Source organism: Mustela putorius, unplaced genomic scaffold (assembly GCF_011764305.1).
Source record: "Mustela putorius furo isolate JIRA1106 unplaced genomic scaffold, ASM1176430v1.1 tig00003909_pilon_pilon_pilon, whole genome shotgun sequence".
Lineage (NCBI taxonomy): Eukaryota > Metazoa > Chordata > Mammalia > Carnivora > Mustelidae > Mustela > Mustela putorius.
In genome coordinates, this window is record NW_025422057.1 from 25,575,116 (window position 1) to 25,594,522 (window position 19,407).

The 19,407-nt window shown below is 45.9% G+C and overlaps 1 protein-coding gene across 3 annotated transcripts in view; it reads right to left on the reverse strand.

Moving 5' to 3' along the window:
- CNNM2 (cyclin and CBS domain divalent metal cation transport mediator 2) overlaps window positions 1–19,407 on the reverse strand; it is a 154,350-nt gene that overhangs the window by 17,245 nt on the left and 117,698 nt on the right. For 2 of the 3 annotated variants that reach the window (XM_004749353.3, XM_004749350.3), the window contains exons 3-6: window positions 17,291–17,428; window positions 15,147–15,316; window positions 4,129–4,222; window positions 894–959 (exon numbers count right to left, since the gene is read on the reverse strand). In XM_004749353.3, the coding sequence (XP_004749410.1) occupies window positions 894–959; window positions 4,129–4,222; window positions 15,147–15,316; window positions 17,291–17,428 (468 nt within the window). The remainder of the gene's footprint in view (window positions 1–893; window positions 960–4,128; window positions 4,223–15,146; window positions 15,317–17,290; window positions 17,429–19,407) is intronic. The other variant, XM_004749352.3, reaches the window with a different exon arrangement.

Genomic DNA, 19,407 nt, shown 5'->3' on the forward strand with positions numbered 1-19,407 from the left:
TGCCCCACCAGCTGGTTTGATTCACACAGGCCTATAAATAAGATCTTATCCCCACACCCCGCAAGCTTTTTCAGAGCAAAGACTTGAGGGAACAGTAGCTTCTTTCTAGGGAAAGTCTTGTCTGTTTTACAAAATATCAGCATTCGAGAATTCTGCTGAACCTGGATTAGGAAACGCCAACTTCATGAGATGTGAAGAGAGAAGCTGTGTGGAACGTAATAAACACAGAAAACCTGTACCACCAAAAGCTCGGCAATTTTAATTAAAGATTAAACCTTTGCCTTTCTTTCTGGCTGGTGGACGTTATTAGGCAGGCAGGACCCAACCCTCGTGCAGGGTGGGCACCCGACAGCCGGTGGCAGGGAATGTGCACAGCACCAGGTGGTGGGGGCAGGAGGAGTCGGGGGGGCCCCCTGCCTCATGAGGCAGGGACGCAAGTACCCCATTCACACGGCTGCTGGGACAAAGACTCAAGGAGCAGAACCAAGAACATCGGGGCCTCTGCAAGTGCTGGACGCCCTGACCTGGTGGAGGTCCAAGAACCTAGAGCAGCCCCCTTGTGCTGCCCTGGAAACCCCGAGCTCAGTGGTATGGGTGCACCGGGGAGGGGGCAGTGACGGCCCAGGTCACCATCACGTGGGCTTTCTGGGGGGTCGGCGCTGCTCACACCCACAGGCCAGTCGCCTGCCAGGCTCCGGAGTCTGCCCCACGCCTGCTGTGGGCTTCTCCAGACCCCGCACAGCTCAACACCGTATCTGGGAACGTGCTGCCTGAGCCCTGAGCAGAACTGCAGCCTGGACCACATCAAAGGACCAGATCTGGCCAGCCGGGCTTCTGCGGGGTGTCAAGGGAGGCAACCAGAAGAATTACGAAAAGGAAACATGCAGAGTTACCTGGAGAACCTGCTGCTAACAACTCTGTTCTGCTGACAACAAAGGTGCGAGACAGGGACAAAGGAACTGAAAAATGGAGAAGAGCAGGGTGAGACCACGTCAAAAGGCAAGGAAGGAGACCTCTGCACTCAGGACACAGGAGTGCATACCTGTTCTACTACTATGAGCATTCAGTTCCGGAAATTCCAGAGCCTATAGGATATCATGGAAATTAAAAAGGAACACACAGTGCTTTCCAGGAAGACGAATCCAGGGAGCCTGAAATCAGAAGAAATCCTACTCAAATGCTTCTCTACTAACCTAGAAATCTCTTAAGCCATTAATACTCTATTGGGGCTTATGGCTCAAAAACGTGCTCTTCTTAAGGATTTAAATCACAACGAGCCACAGAAAAGGGGGGCTCAATTAGTCAACTAGCCCAAGAGCATGATCCAAGCCATCCGCGCCCGCAGAGCCTGCGGCAAGCAGTCGGCTGTTCAGCTCGCGGACATCTTTAGTCTTGCTGTCATTTTAACTTGTCATTTTGAATTGTCTGGGAATACCTGGGAAGTTCAAAGTATCGGAGGAAAGTAATTAAAGAATGTTATGCACAGGTCTCTCAGGAATGATGGACCAAAGGCATCCTCATCGCTGCCACCCAGAGAGCTGCAGGCCGGTCGGATTGGAAAGTCCAATCAACTCTGCCTTCCCTGGCAGGAGTGCTATTTCCTGGGCAGGTTTTTTTGGGGGGAGGGGGTAGGAGGAGGTTCTTTTTTTTTTTTTAATTTTTAAAAATTTTATTTATTTACTTGAGATAGAGAGAGCACGCATGAGCTGGGTTGGCAGAGGGAGATGCAGACTCCCCACTGAGCAGGGAGCCTGACTCGGGGCTGGATCCCAGGACCTGGAGATCATGTCTTGAGCTGAAAGCAGACGCTTAACCCACTGAGCCACTCAGGCACCCCTCTGCTTTTGTTTTTAAACTGCAGGGTAATTGACTCACAATTGGGCAGGTCTTGAAACTGATTACTGCAGGATTCTTCTAGGCAATCAACATTAATAAACAAATACTATCTTGAGATTAAGGCACTAATTGTATCCCTCAATGAATACACCCAAATCCTACTTGTCAAGTAAAATACTGGGCTTTGTAATAAGTACGATGCTATTAATGACATCCTGTTCCTTCCTGGCATTTCCCGAGGCCCGGCTGCTGCAGCCCCACAGCTTTGCTGCAGGGGAGGGTCTGCTCCTCAGCTCTTTTTTCTCGATGGGATTTGCCTTTATGTGAACTCACAGGTCAGTATACACTGGGCTAATGTTTAAGTTTCAAGAACCAGTGATTGCTAAGATTGTATCCTTACTCTTCTAACCTTTCTTTCAAAAGTTGCCTTCTAAATTGGACTCTGCTAACCTGGGACTGATTTGAGGTTGGCTGCCACACAGCAGTCCCCAGCTCAACACTCAGCTCTCCCACCGACATTTCCTCTGTGCTCTCAAGCTTACAGAGCACTCGCAGGGGGAAGTATCACCACATTCTCTTCTACCAAGTACACGAGGTAACCTTATTATGTCCTTTCGGTAAGGAGGAAGCCAAGGTCTTCTCTCAAAGGCCGCCGACCACACGCACTGAGACTGCTGCTGGAACCCAGGGCCTCCCGGACCAGTTAGGACCCTCCCTGCCTCCTCACCGGCAGCGAGAACAGATCACCTTCAAGTTTACAGAAGCCACAGCTCAGTGGGGTTAGACAGGCCCACGTTCACCCCGACGTTAGTCAGCAGCTGACAACAGGGAGGCTGGCGACTGCGGCTGAAAACCCCACAGCAGGACAGTGAGAAGATGCATCTGGGGCAGGGGAGGCTGAGGGATAGGAAGAGAACCCTGGGCATTTCCCTGGCTTCCTCACTGTAGTAACACCTTTCGGTGCCAGGGACACTGTGTGACGTGGCAGATGAAGCCTAAGGTCACAAAACCAGATGTGTCTGGAGGATTCTTCTAGGCAATCAACATTAATAAACAGAAAGGGGAGGTATCCCCTCCCCTTTTGAGACTGGTTTCCAGAAGCCAGCTCGGTTGTTTTAGGATGGGCTTTTTGAAAGTTTGGGTTTTAAGTTTCCCAGCATGGCATGTCATTTGGTATGGTGGCCACAAGGTGGCACTCAAGCACCTCTGTTCACCTGTCGGCACTGCTCCAGCCGGAGGCCGGCAGCGGCACATGCACCCTGCAAAGCAAGCAATGCAGAGGGACCATGCGGAGTCCAGAGCTAGAGCTCTCTGTGCTCCCCGTTCCTACTAGATAGCGCCTGCTGGCCTCTGGTGCTCAGCACACTGTCCATACCCTAGGGCACTGCCATCCTCAGCTGGCAGCCTCACCTGACCGGCCGTCTAGACAAGAACTGGCTAAAAGCAATAAATATCCATTAACAACCTTGTGCATCCTCAGAAAAATGCAAATTTAAAAACCTTCAGAACAATGAACATTTAAAAGACTTGACATCATCTAGCAGTGGATGTAGAGCAAGCGGAACCCCTGTCCTCACTGGCAGGAGTGTGCACCCCTCCGGCCCCAGTGGCCTGAGGCAGGGGCGGGAGCTGCCCGGGCCACGCCCACACGGACTCCCGGCAGGAGCAGGTACACACTCACACATGCTCGCACATGCTTGCACACACACACACTTGCCGGAAGACGTGCACGAGGGCATGCACAGCCACGCAAAGCAGGGTAGCCCCCAAAGGAACACTACCCCCATGTCCATCAGCAACAGACCAAGCACACTGGTGCGTATTCATACAACGCAACACTGCACAGCCATGAGAAGTAAGGTGTAAGCACACATAGCAACAGTGACAAATGTGACAAGGACAACACTGGGTGGGAGGAGCCGGGCTCAAGAGAACACATGCTCCTTCAGTCCATTTATACCAAGTTCAAGAACAGCTCAACTAGTCTATTAGAAGCTAAGGCAGAGGTCTGGGGGACAGTGACAAGAGTGTGGGGTCTGTGGGATTAGTGACGTTTGTCTCTTAAACTGGGTGCCGCTTCACAGGGGAGCGCTGGCTTTGTGCAAGTTCACGGGGGCACAGGCTTATGATTTGTGCAGGGGTGGGGGAGGTGCTGGTATACATGACCAACTTCAATCAAAAGTTCAAGATGAAGATAAACAGGAGAGCTGGCAGGTACAGAAAGGTGACCATGGAAGGGCATTCTGTCCTAAAAGCCAGCCGTTCCCCGAGGGGTGGAGGAGGGCCGCTCACCTGGAGAGGCTGTGAGAGCCATCACACCGTAGTAGGAGAAAGCGCTGGCTTCGAATTTCATACCTTCCTTCCCAGCTTCTACTTCCACTTTCCCCTGTGGGAAGAAAAGGGCAGGGTTGTTTTCAGTCCAGTTACACCAATCCCTCAGCAAACTCTTTTCAAGATTTATCCTCCCTCAGATTGTCTGAATTCCTTTCCCAACCATCCCCAGGAAAGAAAGCCTCTCAGACTCTCCCACTTAACAGAGAGGGTTCATCTAACATGGAAACTGGACTTGGCTGGAGATGCACAGAGGACTGTGAATATGTGAGATTTAATTTCTGTAAGTCTGCTTAGTATTTTCCCAGCATCCCTCGTTCATGCATGGATTCTTCGGGAACCCTCCAGTAATAAAAAGACGGGGCTCTCGCCCCATCGATGGGACAAACCCTGAAGATGGGGTCTTGCAGGAGCCCGAGCTGGAGCAACATCAGGGTTAAGGGTTAACACGTTCATGACCATGGACTAAAAGGGCTCCAGGGACAGAACTCACTCTGGTCTCGCTAACACAGCGTCCCGTGTCTGTAGGGGAGGCCCCTTGTTGCCCAGACCCACCACGGGCACCACAGCTCCTCTGAACTTCCTCCTCGCGGCCTTACATCAGGACAAAACCTCTCCCTGAAGTCCTCCCTCACCTTCTCTTCCTCTAACTCGTCCACAGCTTCACGCAGTAGTTCCTCGGGGACAGACTGCGGACGGATGCCTCATTCACCCTGCTAGCCTCAGGGCCCACCGCCATCCCTGGTGGTCGGTGCCCAACATCCGATTTCCAGGCAACCAGACTATCCTAGTAAGTTCCGCTTCTGGATTTCCAAGCCGAGCACAAGAATGGCTCTCGTTTGCTGTACCTGGAGCTGCCTCTCCAGTGATGGGGCACCTTCATGGCACATCCTTTAGGATAGGTAAATAAAAATTACGGCACCCCTCGTTGAAGGGGAATGTGCTAACACATAAGTGCTTTATTAACTCACTTCAGTGCTCTTAACTCCATGAAGCAGACACAACTGCCACCCCCTCCACAGGTCAGGAGAGGGGCTCAGAAGGACTAAATAAGCGAAGAACAAGCTTTTGACCACCATGTTTGCCACACTCCCCACTAACGCAAGAGTGAATCATTTCTCATTAAAAAAAAAAAGATGATTTTGATCATTTCAAATTCCCAGTTATGGAAAGCTTTCCCCAAATCACTTCTTCAGAAAACCATCTACTGCCTCTCTTTCAGCTTTTCCTTTATTCAAATATCAGTCTGGTCACTCTCCAACCAACTCTCCTCCTGTAGGAAAGGAGGCAACCACCCCCACCCCCCCATAAGATAAAGCCACCCTGCCAACAATCAGGGGCCCAAAACCCTGACTGCACAGCGCACAGGACCCTAGAGAGGCCGTGGGGTCCTGTGCGGAGACTGTCCTCGCCACCCACAAGTTTCCAACACACGAGACAGATGGGAGCAGGTAGAAGACTGATGGTCCAAAGCAGTCAACAAAAACCCTCCATGAGGAAAAAGATGGTAAGGATCTAAGGAAATGGGAGAAAAAAAAAATACTCCCTGTTCTCCTACACATTCTGTGCAGGAAGGAAAATCCAAGGAGTAGGATTTGAGCCAAGAGAAGGGAGGGCAGGTCAGAGGTGGGAGAGAGCAGGCAGCCAGGCTCACCGGGTTTGTGCAGGAAGGCAGGGGGAGCTGGGGCGGGGAGAGCGGGGCGGGGAGAGCAGGGCGGAGAGCTGGGGAGACCGCGGAGCTCCTGGGGGGCCGGACTCGTGAGGCAGTGCTCATGCACAGGGCCCAGGGGCTCGGCTCTAGGAAGACACAGGATCTCCCCACTGGGCTAGGAACCACGGGGCTGGAAGAAGGTGGCTCGGGCAGAAGCTATGGATAACGGACCCACATGGTCGGGTGGAAGCAGAAGGGAGAAGGAAGCGTGAGGAGAGCGGGGGAGTCACGTGGCAGAATCTGCTCTGAGTGACCGGGAGGCGGGCAGCAGGAGCCCCAACAGGAACACTGGGAAGGCGCTGGTGCATCAGCGCCGGGGACAGGGGGCACAGGACATCTTCCCTTCCAGAAGAGTCCATCAAGAAAGGGTCCATCCAGAAAGACTGAAGCGGAAGAATGAAGGAAGGTGAGGAGGAAGGTCAGGATGGAGATCAAGGAGGGGGAGAAGACGCGGTCACGAAGGGAGCAAAAGCTGGACGCTGGCAGGAAAAGAACAGATGAGAGGCAGCGATCGGCTTCGGAGGCAGGGTCCCTAACAGAGGAGGGAAAGAAGAGGGCGGCAGGGACAGAACACTCAGAGTGAGCAATAAAAACCCAGCGCCAGATGGAACTGATCTTTGCAGCTGCTGAACCATTTCTTCCTGCACTAACCCCTGACCTTGTATCCGGTAGTTCCTATGTACGCTTGTGGCTTCTCTGGAATCAGAAGCCCAGCAGGGGCTTCAGGACCATCTCATGACTGGGAATTTCTATGCAGAAAGTCAAGAGGAAGCATCGAAGCTGACATCAGGCTCATCCTGACTTCCATCTTTATGGGTCTCCAGTGGATCCGGAGCATTTGTTTTACAAGCTACGAGGCCTTTGTATTCTGTGTCCCTGTAGATGGGCGGCCCTTCCCAGTTCTTTATAATTACCGTCAGAACCAGTAGGGTAATAGCTACTTCCCAAAAGACTGTCCGTAACAATACGGGGTCTGCCTCTTGGGAAGGACCTTCTCCCAGAGCAGGGCACAGACCTCAGCCGCGCTTGGAACCCCTGCCACGTCAACTCAAAGGCAGAGATTCCCAGCCCTTGCTGTGCACCGCGAACACCTGGGGATTTAAAAAACAAACTGAATACCTGATGTCTGGCTCCCACTCCCAGGCATTCTGCTAGAACTCGTGTGGGTGCGACCTGGGCAGGGGGATTTGAATAAAGCTCTCTAGTTGATTCTAGGTTGGGGCAAGTTTGGGATCGTTGCCACTAGGCTCTGTTTGCGAACAATGGCCCCAGCTCCGGAGCCTCTGGGTACCCCAGTCTCTCAGGAAACTCCCCCGGGAGTCACGGTGGCTGTGAGTCCGCCAAGTGAACAAGGACAGCAGCACAAAGACTCAAAGCTCTGGACCCTGGCCACCTTAGTCCATCTCTCTCTGACGCTCGGGCCACGCCTGCAGGTGGGGGAGGCTCAGCCTTCTCCAGAAGCCCACCTAGTGAGCGCACATCACCAAGCTGACAGCAGGTTCAAGGGGTCCCCAGCTCCTCGTGCGTGGATTTCCAGAACTAGTAAAATATACCTCCAGCCTCAGAGATGGCATTTCCGAATTTGTGATTCACATCGATATTTTTAAAAACTCAGCCATCTCCTCTAACCACCATTTCGCATCGGACCAGACATCTCTACCCCCAAAATACAGAAAATATGTAATTCTAGAACAGACAGGTCTTTAAACTGAATATATGTAACTTCAGGAAGTTCTTCTTGCGGCTGTCTTTATTTTTCTCACTTTGTCTCCAACCGGTGAAAACTTTGTTGAGCATCAGCACGAAGGAACCACTGCGCCGCCAGACGCCTTTTCCTTCATTTATAAAACTGCAGCAGATTATGGGATCCTGTGGTTCTTTCGATTCTAACTTTATAGGATTCTTCAGTTCCACATTTTGAAAACTGCCCAGCCCTGTACTTCTCCCTACACAAGTGAAGCTTTTCTGACAGGCAGGTTTTAGAAACATCCAGTAAACGTTTTTTATTCCTGTTTGTGCGTCAATGGCTCCCCAAAGTGACCATGTCCAAAGAAACCTACCAGTCTGAAAATCGAAGCTGTCCCCAGGAGGAAATGGCTTGCATGGCCTCACGACCAATGTCCTTAGATAAGGACTTCTATCATATAATGAGCTACAAACCAATTTTACCTCTGAAACATCCACAAATTTACTCTATACTCTAACAGCTCTCTCTCTCTCTCTCTCTCATTCACACACACACACACACACACACACACACCCCAGCACAGGACATGACAGGGTCCCAAACAAAGAGCCCGGACTTCATGTTTAAGCTGATAAACAAGAAGGCAGGCAACCCTGCTTCAGGCAAAGCTGCCTTCCCAAGTCAAGTCACCATCACAATCGCCCTGAACTTTCTCTGGAAGAAGGTCCTTAGGGAACTCTCCTCAAAGCGCCTAAGCATCCAGAAAGCACTAAAAGCAGTCTCATGCTGTGACTGGCCACGAGGTGGGAGCCTGTGACAGCCTCACTGGCACAAACAAGATTGAGTGGTCAGTCAATGGCACAGACTCAGGAGACCAAAGCCTCCCTCGGGCCATACACGCTGAGCATCGACATGGTCTCCTGTTCACCTTCAAGTTCTTTTTTTCCTTTCCTTTTCTTTCTTTCTTTTTTTTTTTTTTTTTTTTTTTAAGTATCACCATCGCAAAGTATTCCATGGGGCTTGGAAGGAGGTGGCTGAATCCCAGAGGTGTGGACGCCAACCCAAGTTCACCAGCACTGCCCCGTAAGAGGGAGAGCACGATCCAGAGAGGGTCTGTTCCCAATCCGGAGTCTAGAGATGCAGTCTGGGCATGGCACGCTCCCTTCATGAATGTTTCGATTTTTTAAAAAAGCTTTGGATGGTGAAAAATTTACACACATTTTGGACCATCTGGTTGACCTTCTTCTAACCAAGTGCCACCAGCAGAGGTCAGCGCCAGGGCCTTAGGGCTCCGGATGGCGGTGGGAAATTGTGCTCACGACCCAGTCATCATGGCTAAGCCTTGCTGCTCAGTCAACTAGGTGTTGTCAGAAAGAAGCAGCATTTCTGACTCCTCCCCAGCCCTACGGAGCCTACACGGGGACTGCTCTGCGTGTGCAAGCGTGAGGAGCCCTGAACTGGAGAGACGGGGACACAGGACGACCAAACAAGCCAGTCACACCCAGTGGGTGCCAGATAACACAGCATTCTGCACAAACATCCAAAGGAACTTGGATTGAACCAAGGGGTGAGGGGTCAGTCAGGGCTGGGTGCACGGCGACCCAAGAATGCGGAGTGCAAAAGGACCTGCAGCAGAGCCCCCGGCCCTACTGGGGCCTGCGGCGCCTCCCCAGCAAATGTCCCAGACACATTTAAAATCCCAGGGTCCAGGGATCGAGCCCTGCCTCCGGCTTCCTGCTCAGCGGGAAGCCTGCTTCTCCTTCTCCCACTTGCCCTGCTTGTGCTCGCGGTCTCTCTCTCTCTCTTAATAAATCAATCAATAAATTTTTAAATAAATAGTTAATTACAAGTCTGGGTTTATACCAATTCTAACTCCCAAGAGCACAAAAGGAGCTTATACCTAGTTTCTATTTATGCATATCTGTGTATAATTAGTTAAAAAAACAGGGTCAACACTGGGTGTCCAAGTAATTTTTTTTTCCTTTAAAATGGGTGCTAGCTGTACTTGACTCAGGATTATCGATCTGTTACTCACTGGGACACACAGACCCTGTAACTCAAAAATCCCCAAGAAAGGATTGGTATGGAAGGCTTCAAGTCCTCTTCCAGTAACAGGTGAAACGGTTTTAAGTAACGTCATGGGACAGGTAAGCTCCAAGATGCTACCTGCCTTGTCCACAAAGGAACAGACTTCATTCTACAGGGAAAAGCCCTTCTGAAGCCCTGTCAGAGGCCTTGACGAGAGAGTGGGTGGAACAGCGGAAAAGCCACCACAAAATCTGAGGCAGGAAATCAAGCAGAAAAATTAACACCGGGGGGTGGGGGTGGGGGGGAAGTGCTCCTTTTACTGACTCTGTAATTGGCAAAGAAAAGAGCTATTTGTTTTCCTAGTATTCTATTTCTTATTTTTCAAAAAGTCAATCTGGCTATGTGCTGTGGAGGAACTATATATATATATATATATATAGTTATATATATAATCATATATATGTCTATACATATGTTTATATATATATGTTTATACATATGTGTATATATATATTTTTTTGCTTAGACATTTTATTCCCCAAAGGACTAAAAAAATCCTTCACTGTAAAATACCAACTCTGAATTAGGAAAATGGTTTATAGTCGTTATAATTATTGTGCACAGACTCCTGACATTTTTCTCTGTGCTTTCCCCGCTCCTTTCATGACTGTATGACGGCCGCATCATATGGAAATACAAGTGGTTGAGACATATGTACTACTACTACTTTGTAATTAACAGATTTGCTATAAATACGTTTGCATCGATTGCCTGAGCACATAATTTCTTCAGATGTGTGTGCATGAGTGATTTTATGGACTCCCAAAAGGAGGCTGTCAGTTTAAGGATAGGATTGATTTTGCGGCACTTTTTGTTGTTGTTGTTCACTATTCATCATGGATTTTTATGAAGATTTTTTTCTTTTTTTTTTGTTTGTTCTCTAAAATTTAAAAAATGGATGCTTAATTTTGTCAGTTGCCTTTCTGCTATCTATTGGTAGGAGCATGAGGGCTTTTTTTCTTTACTACTTTCCTAACTAACATGGCACATTTTGGTTCTGTTGTTCTTAAACTAGCCCTGTGTTCCTAAACAAACCTAATTTGGTCAGTCACAGTGAACAACTCTTTGGCGATGCTGCTCGTCTCTAACTGCTACCTCTTTAGTTGGGAAATTTGAAGATCGTACCATCTCCGCCCATTTGTATCACACAGAAAATGAGCTCCTCCAAGTTTCCATTTTTTTCCCAAGTAATTTCTTTGAATCTAGCTGTTTTATTTTTTTATTATTATTATTTTTTATTTATTTATTTGACAGAGAGAGATCACAAGTAGGCAGAGAGGCAGGCAGAGAGAGAGAGGAGGAAGCAGGCTCCCTGCTGAGCAGAGAGCCCGACGCGGGACTCGATCCCAGGACCCTGAGATCATGCCCTAAGCCGAAGGCAGCGGCTTAACCCACTGAGCCACCCAGGCACCCCTGAATCTAGCTGTTTTAAAGGAGAAGAGAGAACTTCCTGTTTTGTTGTTTTTCTCTTTTATCACATTAATTACATCAATAGAATACTGATTTTGTTAATCTCTTTAAAAGAACCAAATCTTAATATTATTTATGGGTTTTAAGGCTTTCTCATTAACACTTTTTTCATGACTATCTTTATTATTGAATTTGTTCTTTTCAGTTTGTTGCTTTGTTCTTTTTCTAGATAATTACACATTTTTTCCTTGTGTAAGCACTCAGAATAAAATTTATTAAAACTTTGACACTGCTATAAGGCATCATTTAATAATGTCTCTAATGTGTTTTCTGTACTTTATGATATTCTATATATTTTCTAATTCAGTCGCTACTTAGAGTTTATCAGTTTGATGTTAATTATATTTTCGACATTTCCTTAATAGGTAATCTGTATACATGGTAACAAATTCAAATTCAAAGGGAGAAGTAAGTCTCCCTTCCACGTTATGCCCAGTCCTCCAAGTCTCCCTCCTTAGAGATGACTCCTGAGTAACCTTCTGGAGAGATTCATTTATATGAAGACACTCAGGAAACCCATGACAATACATTATAATGCTCTGTTCTGAGCCTTATGTATAAGCCTTTGGAAGAGAACTGGTCACCATTTAAAAGTGGCTTAGTACTTTTCAATGATATATTTTTAGGTCCAATTTCATTTCACTATGAGCTATACAGGTAGTTCTAGAAATTTCTGAGTTTAGTAGAACTTACATATGACATGGCAAGTCATCAGCTTTACGTTGAAGTCACATAAAACTTTCTAAAAAGTACTTCCCTGGCTTTAAATTTTCCTCCAAATTCCTATTAATTGTGTTAGTTAAAACATTTTTTTTCTTGGTATGTTTACTCTTTTATGATGGTGGAATTATTTTCTATCAAAATTATATTCCTTTCCATTTCCATGGATACACACATCTATGAGTACTCAGTAGGTTCTTCAATTTACATGAGTCCAGCAAGGTCCCAAATTATCAAAAGGACAATTGAGGTTTTTTTATTTGAAAACAGCTCAATTAAAGGTATGATGTATTTGTTTTGTTATTTAAGACATGCAGAGCCAATAAACTTTTGTGTTGTACTTTTTTATCACTGTCCTTACTGATTCTCACCCAGTACATTTTAGTTAAAAAATCTAACTTTTTCAGATAAAACTTTAGGTGGCAGCCTTTTTATACTTACAGAGTGGGAGCTATGTGCCCAGTAACTTAAAGAATCATTCTTTTAATTAAGCTTAAATGGCTTACTTCGAATAAATTCGATCTTATTTCATTTAGAGTTTAAACTCAGAGCGATGGGTTTCTATTTATAATTACATTCCAAACATCAATGACTTAATAGAAGAATTTTCTTCCGGTATCTACAGAAGAGGGCTGCTCACTGGCTTCGGGGCCAGGAACAGAAGGCACATAACCGCAGCTCATTTCTGATTTAATGCTCTAGCAGACAGGGAAACATGCCCAAAAACCTGGCACCAATTTCCCCAGCTGGGCTAGTGACATTTCAGAGAGGAATATACTTTGTAAAGGTGACAGCTGTGCTGGATTGACAGGGATCATCCTATTTCGTTTTCTTATACTCCGGGTACCTTGGGTAATTGGCTGGCCTACAAGAACCTAATTTTCATTGAACTCCATAGTTCAAACACCTCCATAAATCCTCTTAATCCAATACATACACTATTTATAAAAAAAAAAATCTCCATGACATCATCAGTTCAACAACTCAAAAAAAAAAAAAAAAAGTCCCCATCTCTATAAATACTTAACATGACGTAGGGATTCAAATACAGGTAAAATACACACAAACCCTTTATCAAAAATTGACTTAAAGGGCGCCGGGGTGGCTCAGTGGGTTAAACCTCTGCCTTCGGCTCAGGTCATGATCCTAGGGTTCTGGGATAGAGCCCCGAATTGGGCTCTCTGTTCAGCAGGGAGTCTGCTTCCCTTCCTCTCTCTCTCTACTTTTTTTTTTTTTAAGATTTTATTTATTTATTTGACAGAGAGAGATCATAAGTAGGCAGAGAGGCAGGCAGAGAGAGAGAGGAGGAAGCAGGCTCCCCGCCGAGCAGAGAGCCCGATGCGGGACTCGATCCCAGCACCCTGAGATCATGACCTGAGCCGAAGGCAGCGGCTTAACCCACTGAGCCACCCAGACGCCCCTCTCTCTCTCTACTTTTGATCTCTGTCAAATAAAAAAGTAAAATCTTAAAAAAAAAATCACCTTAAAGATTTACTTGTAAATTAATGGGGAGTATGAAATCCCTCTTTCACAAAATCTCTTTTTAGATCTTTCAGCCAGGAAACGGCTTTGTCATACACCAACAGAACATTCCCGAATTGCACTTCATACAGGCTAACTACGTAAAAGTCGACAACCGAAAGACACATAGTTTCTACTATTACTCCCGAAATTTACCATGTCTATCCTTTAAGTCTTCCTAAGCAAAGTGTAATCCAAAATTTAGTGTAGTCCAAGTTTCTCCAGGTTTAAGGAATATTCCCATCTCACTTTTAGAAGAAGCACCAATGTTTTATTCTTTTGCTACAGTACATTAACTCCCTGAAACCCCCTCAGAGGTTCAAGTGTGTGTATCTCCAGAGAAAAAGAAAACAAACAAACAAACAGTGCAGGACTGAATGAGACTAAAGTTAAGACAAAAATCAGGGTATTGAATTAGAAAACCTGCCAAGAGAGGTTTCCACAAAAGAATATATGAAAGTGGCAGGTGACTAGATAACACACAGTTTTTTTCTATAGTTTCTTCTTTCCTCCTCCACACATCACAACAGCATCCAAACAAGGACATGAGCACACCACTTTGCAGAGTTTCCCTCATCTGGACATCTGATAAGAGTTGCTTTCAAATAAAAAGAACTTCTTTAATTATCCTTCAGGGAACTGGGACCTTGCTGGACTCACGTAAATTGTAGGCCCTACCAAGTCCTCAATATACTTTTTTTTTTTTTAAGATTTTTATTTATTTGACAGAGATCACAAGTAGGTAGAGAGGTAGGCAGAGAGAGAGGGGAAGCAGGCTCCCTGCTGAGCAGAGAGCCCGATGTGGGGCTTGATCCCAGGACCCTGAGATCATGACCTGAGGCAAAGGCAGAGCCTTAACCCACTGAGCCACCCAGGCGCCCCATCAATATACTTTTCTAATAATCCCTCTAATTCATACCTAGGAAATCACCAGAAAGTAGGAGAATGCGTAAGGGGCTAGGACTCTTTTACAGGAAATCGGTCTTTACTCAGTGTAAGCAATTCTTCAGTAAGGAGGCATAAGCAGTCAATAAAACCAACACTTCGTCCATTGTACTGCTTGGTTTCCATGTCAACGATGGTGTTCTATCAAATGAAACTGGGATAGAATAAGGGCCTCCCCCAACTCAAGCACCAAAACCCCTTAAGGACGGTCCAGAATGGATGGACCTTCTCACCTGATAGAGTGGATTATGTTATTACTGAAAAGGAACTAAGTTTCCATTGCCACGAGAGTCTGTGATGATTATATTAGTTCCTCTGTAGAACAGCCTGGTTAGTAACCAGGAATAAAAACAGTAATAAATGGACTGATTTGATGTTGTTAAGGGAAGAGATAGTATGTTACCTCTAGGAAGCTGTGAACGACCAAGTCCTAATGAAGAGTGGAAAAAAGAAAAAGATGATAAGAGAGACCCCAGGAAGTCACCACACTTAAATTTCAAATACCCAATCAAGACTTGAGTGTGTACAGGGACTTCTCCAAAGTCTTCAAAAAAATATAAACAACTGAATTCACCCTTCTTCACATGAATGCCTCCATGCCTCAGCAACCAGTCAGTGCCTTTTAGTATTGGAAATTGAAGTAACTAATGACATTGTTTTATGTTGAAATTATTTTACAGAGAGGAAAACAGGGGGAGGAAATCCTCCCACGTATCACGTGACCCCGGAAGTTAGGTATGTGAACCTGGACACCCGTTCACCTAGAGAAAAGTCTCCTCAGAACCGGAAGGACAGGTACACAGTGAGATCAAACAACGATTGAATAATTCTTCTGACCTGCAAAATGAGAACGAAGTAGTCTACAGGTTTGTTTCGCTGGTAGAGGTAGTATTCTGGGGCCTTCTTGTTCTTCTCATCATACTTCAGTTCCTGGATGACATTGGGGTGCTTTAGCAGCCTTAGAAGGATCTTCTCTGACATCTGGGATGGGCTAAATGCTTCTACTTCTATAGATATAAACACAACTTGATATTACACTTCCAATGGATGGAAAAAAAAAATCATACTAGTGATTCAGGAGTTTAGAATATAAGAATATTCGGAACCAAAGCAATACAATATGGATTAAAGACACTTCCGTTTGGTGATCCACTTGGGGGGGGAAGGTTACCTGAGAGAAATTAGAAAATACCAACGTCTCGTATTTGTTTAAGTATTTCCTTTTCAACCCGTCATTGGTTTCAGTTCTTACAAAATTGCCCTAAGTTTTCTGATACCAATCGAAGTCTACCAGAAGCAGGTTCCCGACTGCCAGGACACCCTCTGACAGGCCACCATAGTCGGACCGTCCAACAACAGCCGAAGGAAGAAGCAAAGGTCAGGAAGCAAGTAGGTGTGGGTTAGTACCAGGTGCCCCGACGAAAGGCTCCACCTCTCCTTCTCCCACTCCACTACTCTGAGAGAGTCTGGGAACAAAGGCAGGCGGAGATTCAGAGGAGAAGCAAGGCACGTGCACACAGCGACATGCACTCCAACTTGCTAACTAAAAAAAATTAAAAAAAAAAAAAATGTGTATCTGTATCGGCAAAAGGAATCCATTTTATTTCCGGTACCCAAACTCTTCCGGAATTACTGGTTTAGGGCTGCTTGATTGAAACTGGACTTCCCGGCACCTCAGAGGCAGAGTGAGAGAACATTTAAAGTATGGTTCCGCAATGATAAACAACATTACCAGAATTTGAAAAATTAAGTCAAAGATACTGTTTATATGTTTAAAAAACTGCTGTCACGAGGTGAACCATAAATTCGGTATTAGCTTCTGTACTAGCTTTCGTAATAACGAAATGAGGTGGTACCCTGTAGAAGTTTTGCAAAATACAGAAAATAAAAGAGGAAAAGAAAATCACCTAGGAACCCACCGCGCCGTCCCTCTCAGCAGCGGGTGAGCACATGTGCCTGTGTGATCTCACAGTTTTATGTGTGTGTTTTTTTTTTTCCTCGCCTCAAATTAAATTATGAATAACTTCCCGGCTCATAAATATTGTACTCTGAGCATTTCTAGGTATCTGAAAACAGGGTCTTAAAGAGTATATAACATCCATTGCATGGCTACTGTTAGCCTTCTTTTCTAAATCTTTTAAGTATGCTCCATACAGCTGAAGGGCACTGGTCGCCCATCTTGGACACAGACGTCTTCTACAGGCCACTGGGTACTTTCAGATTTTCTCACGTTTCCCCTGGCCCACAGAGCTCACCCTTCACCTAGACAGCCACTTGGGGATGTGAGAAGGGTTAGTCAGTCTCTTAAGTCCATTCAACCTTGACCTTTCTGGAGCAGTCAGTGCCGGCTGGATTGGTGGTTTTAATAATGTGAACGCTTGCCTCCTGGAATGGGCCCAAGTTAATCTGACTTGAAGAGGCCCCAAGAAATCCACGTCAAAGTGCTTAGAATTTCTGATGTCACGGACATCCTAAGAGATAGATTTAATTCTGAAAATCTATTTTTTCTTCTTTGCAAATCAGAGCACCCGTGTTACCACTGAGGTCCGGCTGTTCTTCCAAGGCAAGCTGGAGAGAGAATTACTCCAGGAGGTGGTGTCTGGTCTGCACGGCCAGTCTACGCCACCAGCGGGCTCTCCCCGGCACTGAGCTGGAAGCAGATGACCTGACCTACTGTTCACATGCAGTGTGCCACTAACATTCATCCTTACCTTTCAGACCAATTTTAAGTTACTGGTCCACCCCTGGTAAATGTCTCAGAGGGTTCATGCCGACACTGAACACAGGAGAGGAGAGAATTTAAAAAGAAAAAAACAAAACAAAACAAAACAAAAACAAAAAAACAAAAAACAAAACACAAAAGTGGCATTACTTATCACCCCATTTCCCCGTCCCCACCCCCAGCCCACCCCAGTCAGCGGTGGGTGAGAAACACGGTCCAGGGTTCGGAGAGATCGCAAACTGTGATAAGCTGCACTTGCCTGTTGCTAGGAAACGGTGCATGGCCAGGAGAAGCTGTGGTGATATTTTAACCTTCATCTCGCTGTCTGTCTGCTTAAAGGCAGAAAAATCTTGTTTTCTTTCCCGATGGGCCACTTTCTTTTTCGTTCTGTTATCAGCTGACCGAAGAACGAGAAAAGATAAAAGGAAATGCATTCGATTACATCAGGGCACTTTTTGAATGGAAAGGACACAATCCACTGGAAAGGCTAGACTACCTCCAGATCGCAGGCACTCTAGGCACCAACGCCCCACAGAAAAAGGAGGAGAGAGAATCCTCCACAAATCAGTGCAGCACAGTCATGACCCAATTCAAAGCAAGGCGACTAGGACCAACGGTAAACATTCTCCACAAAGATCTTCAGAGCCCTTGTGAGTACACGACAGGGACAAAACCCTCACACAAGCCATGTAACCCCACAGTGATGGCATGCATCTCAGGGCCTACACAGTCTCCTGTCACTCGGTGTCACCACACTGCGAGGAAGAACAATCACCGGGTGACAGAAGACACAGCGAACGGTGCCCTGCCTTGCAGAGGCTTTTAGCCTCCGCCGAAACAGGGAAAACAAACATCTGAACAAAACCTCTTCAGAAACAGAAAAGAACGTTTTCATAGAACATTTTAACAATAATATCTGTTAGCTTCATTTCTACCCCAGACCCGGAGACCCTCAAGGTCAAGCAAATACAAAGAAGGTCAACCAGAAGAGAGGTCGGCATACTTCCTCTGTCAAGGGCTAGGTAGTATTTCAGGCTCTGGGGGCCACACGGTGTCTGTTGGATCTGCTCAACCCTACTGCTGAACAAAAGCAACCATATGTGAAAGAGCTAACAGGGCGTGTGCCAACAAAACTTTACTATGGAGATGAAATTCGAATTTCATAGTATTTTCTCATGTCTCTAAGTAATTATTCTTTTCATGTTTTCAATGATTACCCAATGTAAAAAACAAACAAAAATTCTCAGCTTGGGGGCTCTCCAAACACTGGCGGCCACTTGTGGGCTGTAGTTTGTTGTTGTTGTTGTTTTTGCAAACCCCTGATCTAGATGGTGTCTAATACAAAACCCTTTTCCAGTACTTTTCTCAACAGAGAAATGATCAAGAAAAAACTTGGTTAAAGACAAGACCTGAATCGCTCACTCCTCTCTCAAGAATCCTGAGTCTGTACGCTATTACCATTTCATGCCTAGGGCCAAGCAGACTTAATTACCAGGCTGGTCCTGGGGTGAGGGCAATCGTAACTTATCATTTTCTTCTGTCTCGAATTCTTTTCAGAACCAGACAGCATAAATCAACACCATATTTCCAAATAATTTTCTAATGGCAAACGTAGTCCTCAGAGTCCTGATCGCCTCTCGACTTCAAGGATATCCCTAAAACCATGTGGTCAGCATTCCATCCAGCCAGGCAGGCTGGGCAACACTTCTGTGTAAAATCAGTTTAATCGAGGTTTAAGAGACTTTAACTGGAAAGCAAACATAAGATCTCCTATCTCGTAAGTACTTTAGTTATCTTTCTTATGATGAGTACCACCCCCGAAGAAACAAAGAAAAAATCTCTCTCTCTCTCTCTATAGATATATAAAGAGGCACACTTGGTATTAAATGGTCACTCGAAGGAAGGATGAAAAGACTGTCAACACACAAGTAACAATATTCTTGATTATGTGATCTCTGACTACTCTCCAAGTGTCAAGAAGATAAAACACATAGGAAATGGTGATTTTAAAGAACACATTAATATATAGATGAGAAAAAAGACACATTTTCAGAAGCAAGTCATTTCCTAAATATCAAGTTTATCCTTCCAAGGGTACATGGAAGACTCTCATTATTAAAATGAGGAACGTTCCCATCTAGCAGGACTAAATAAAAATCGCTCTGTTTTAAGCAAGGCAGGCCCCATCCCAGGGGCCCCAGGCCATGTGAACAATCCATTTCCCTTTTAAGTCATGCTTTAATAAGCCAAACAGAACAAACAGAGCCCAGATACTCTTCTCTGGCCCACCTCTGAGAGCCCCAAACATCTCCAGGCAAACACTCCCCTGTCTCGTTATTAATCTCTTGAAAGAGATTACTAAGATTCTACTAAGAA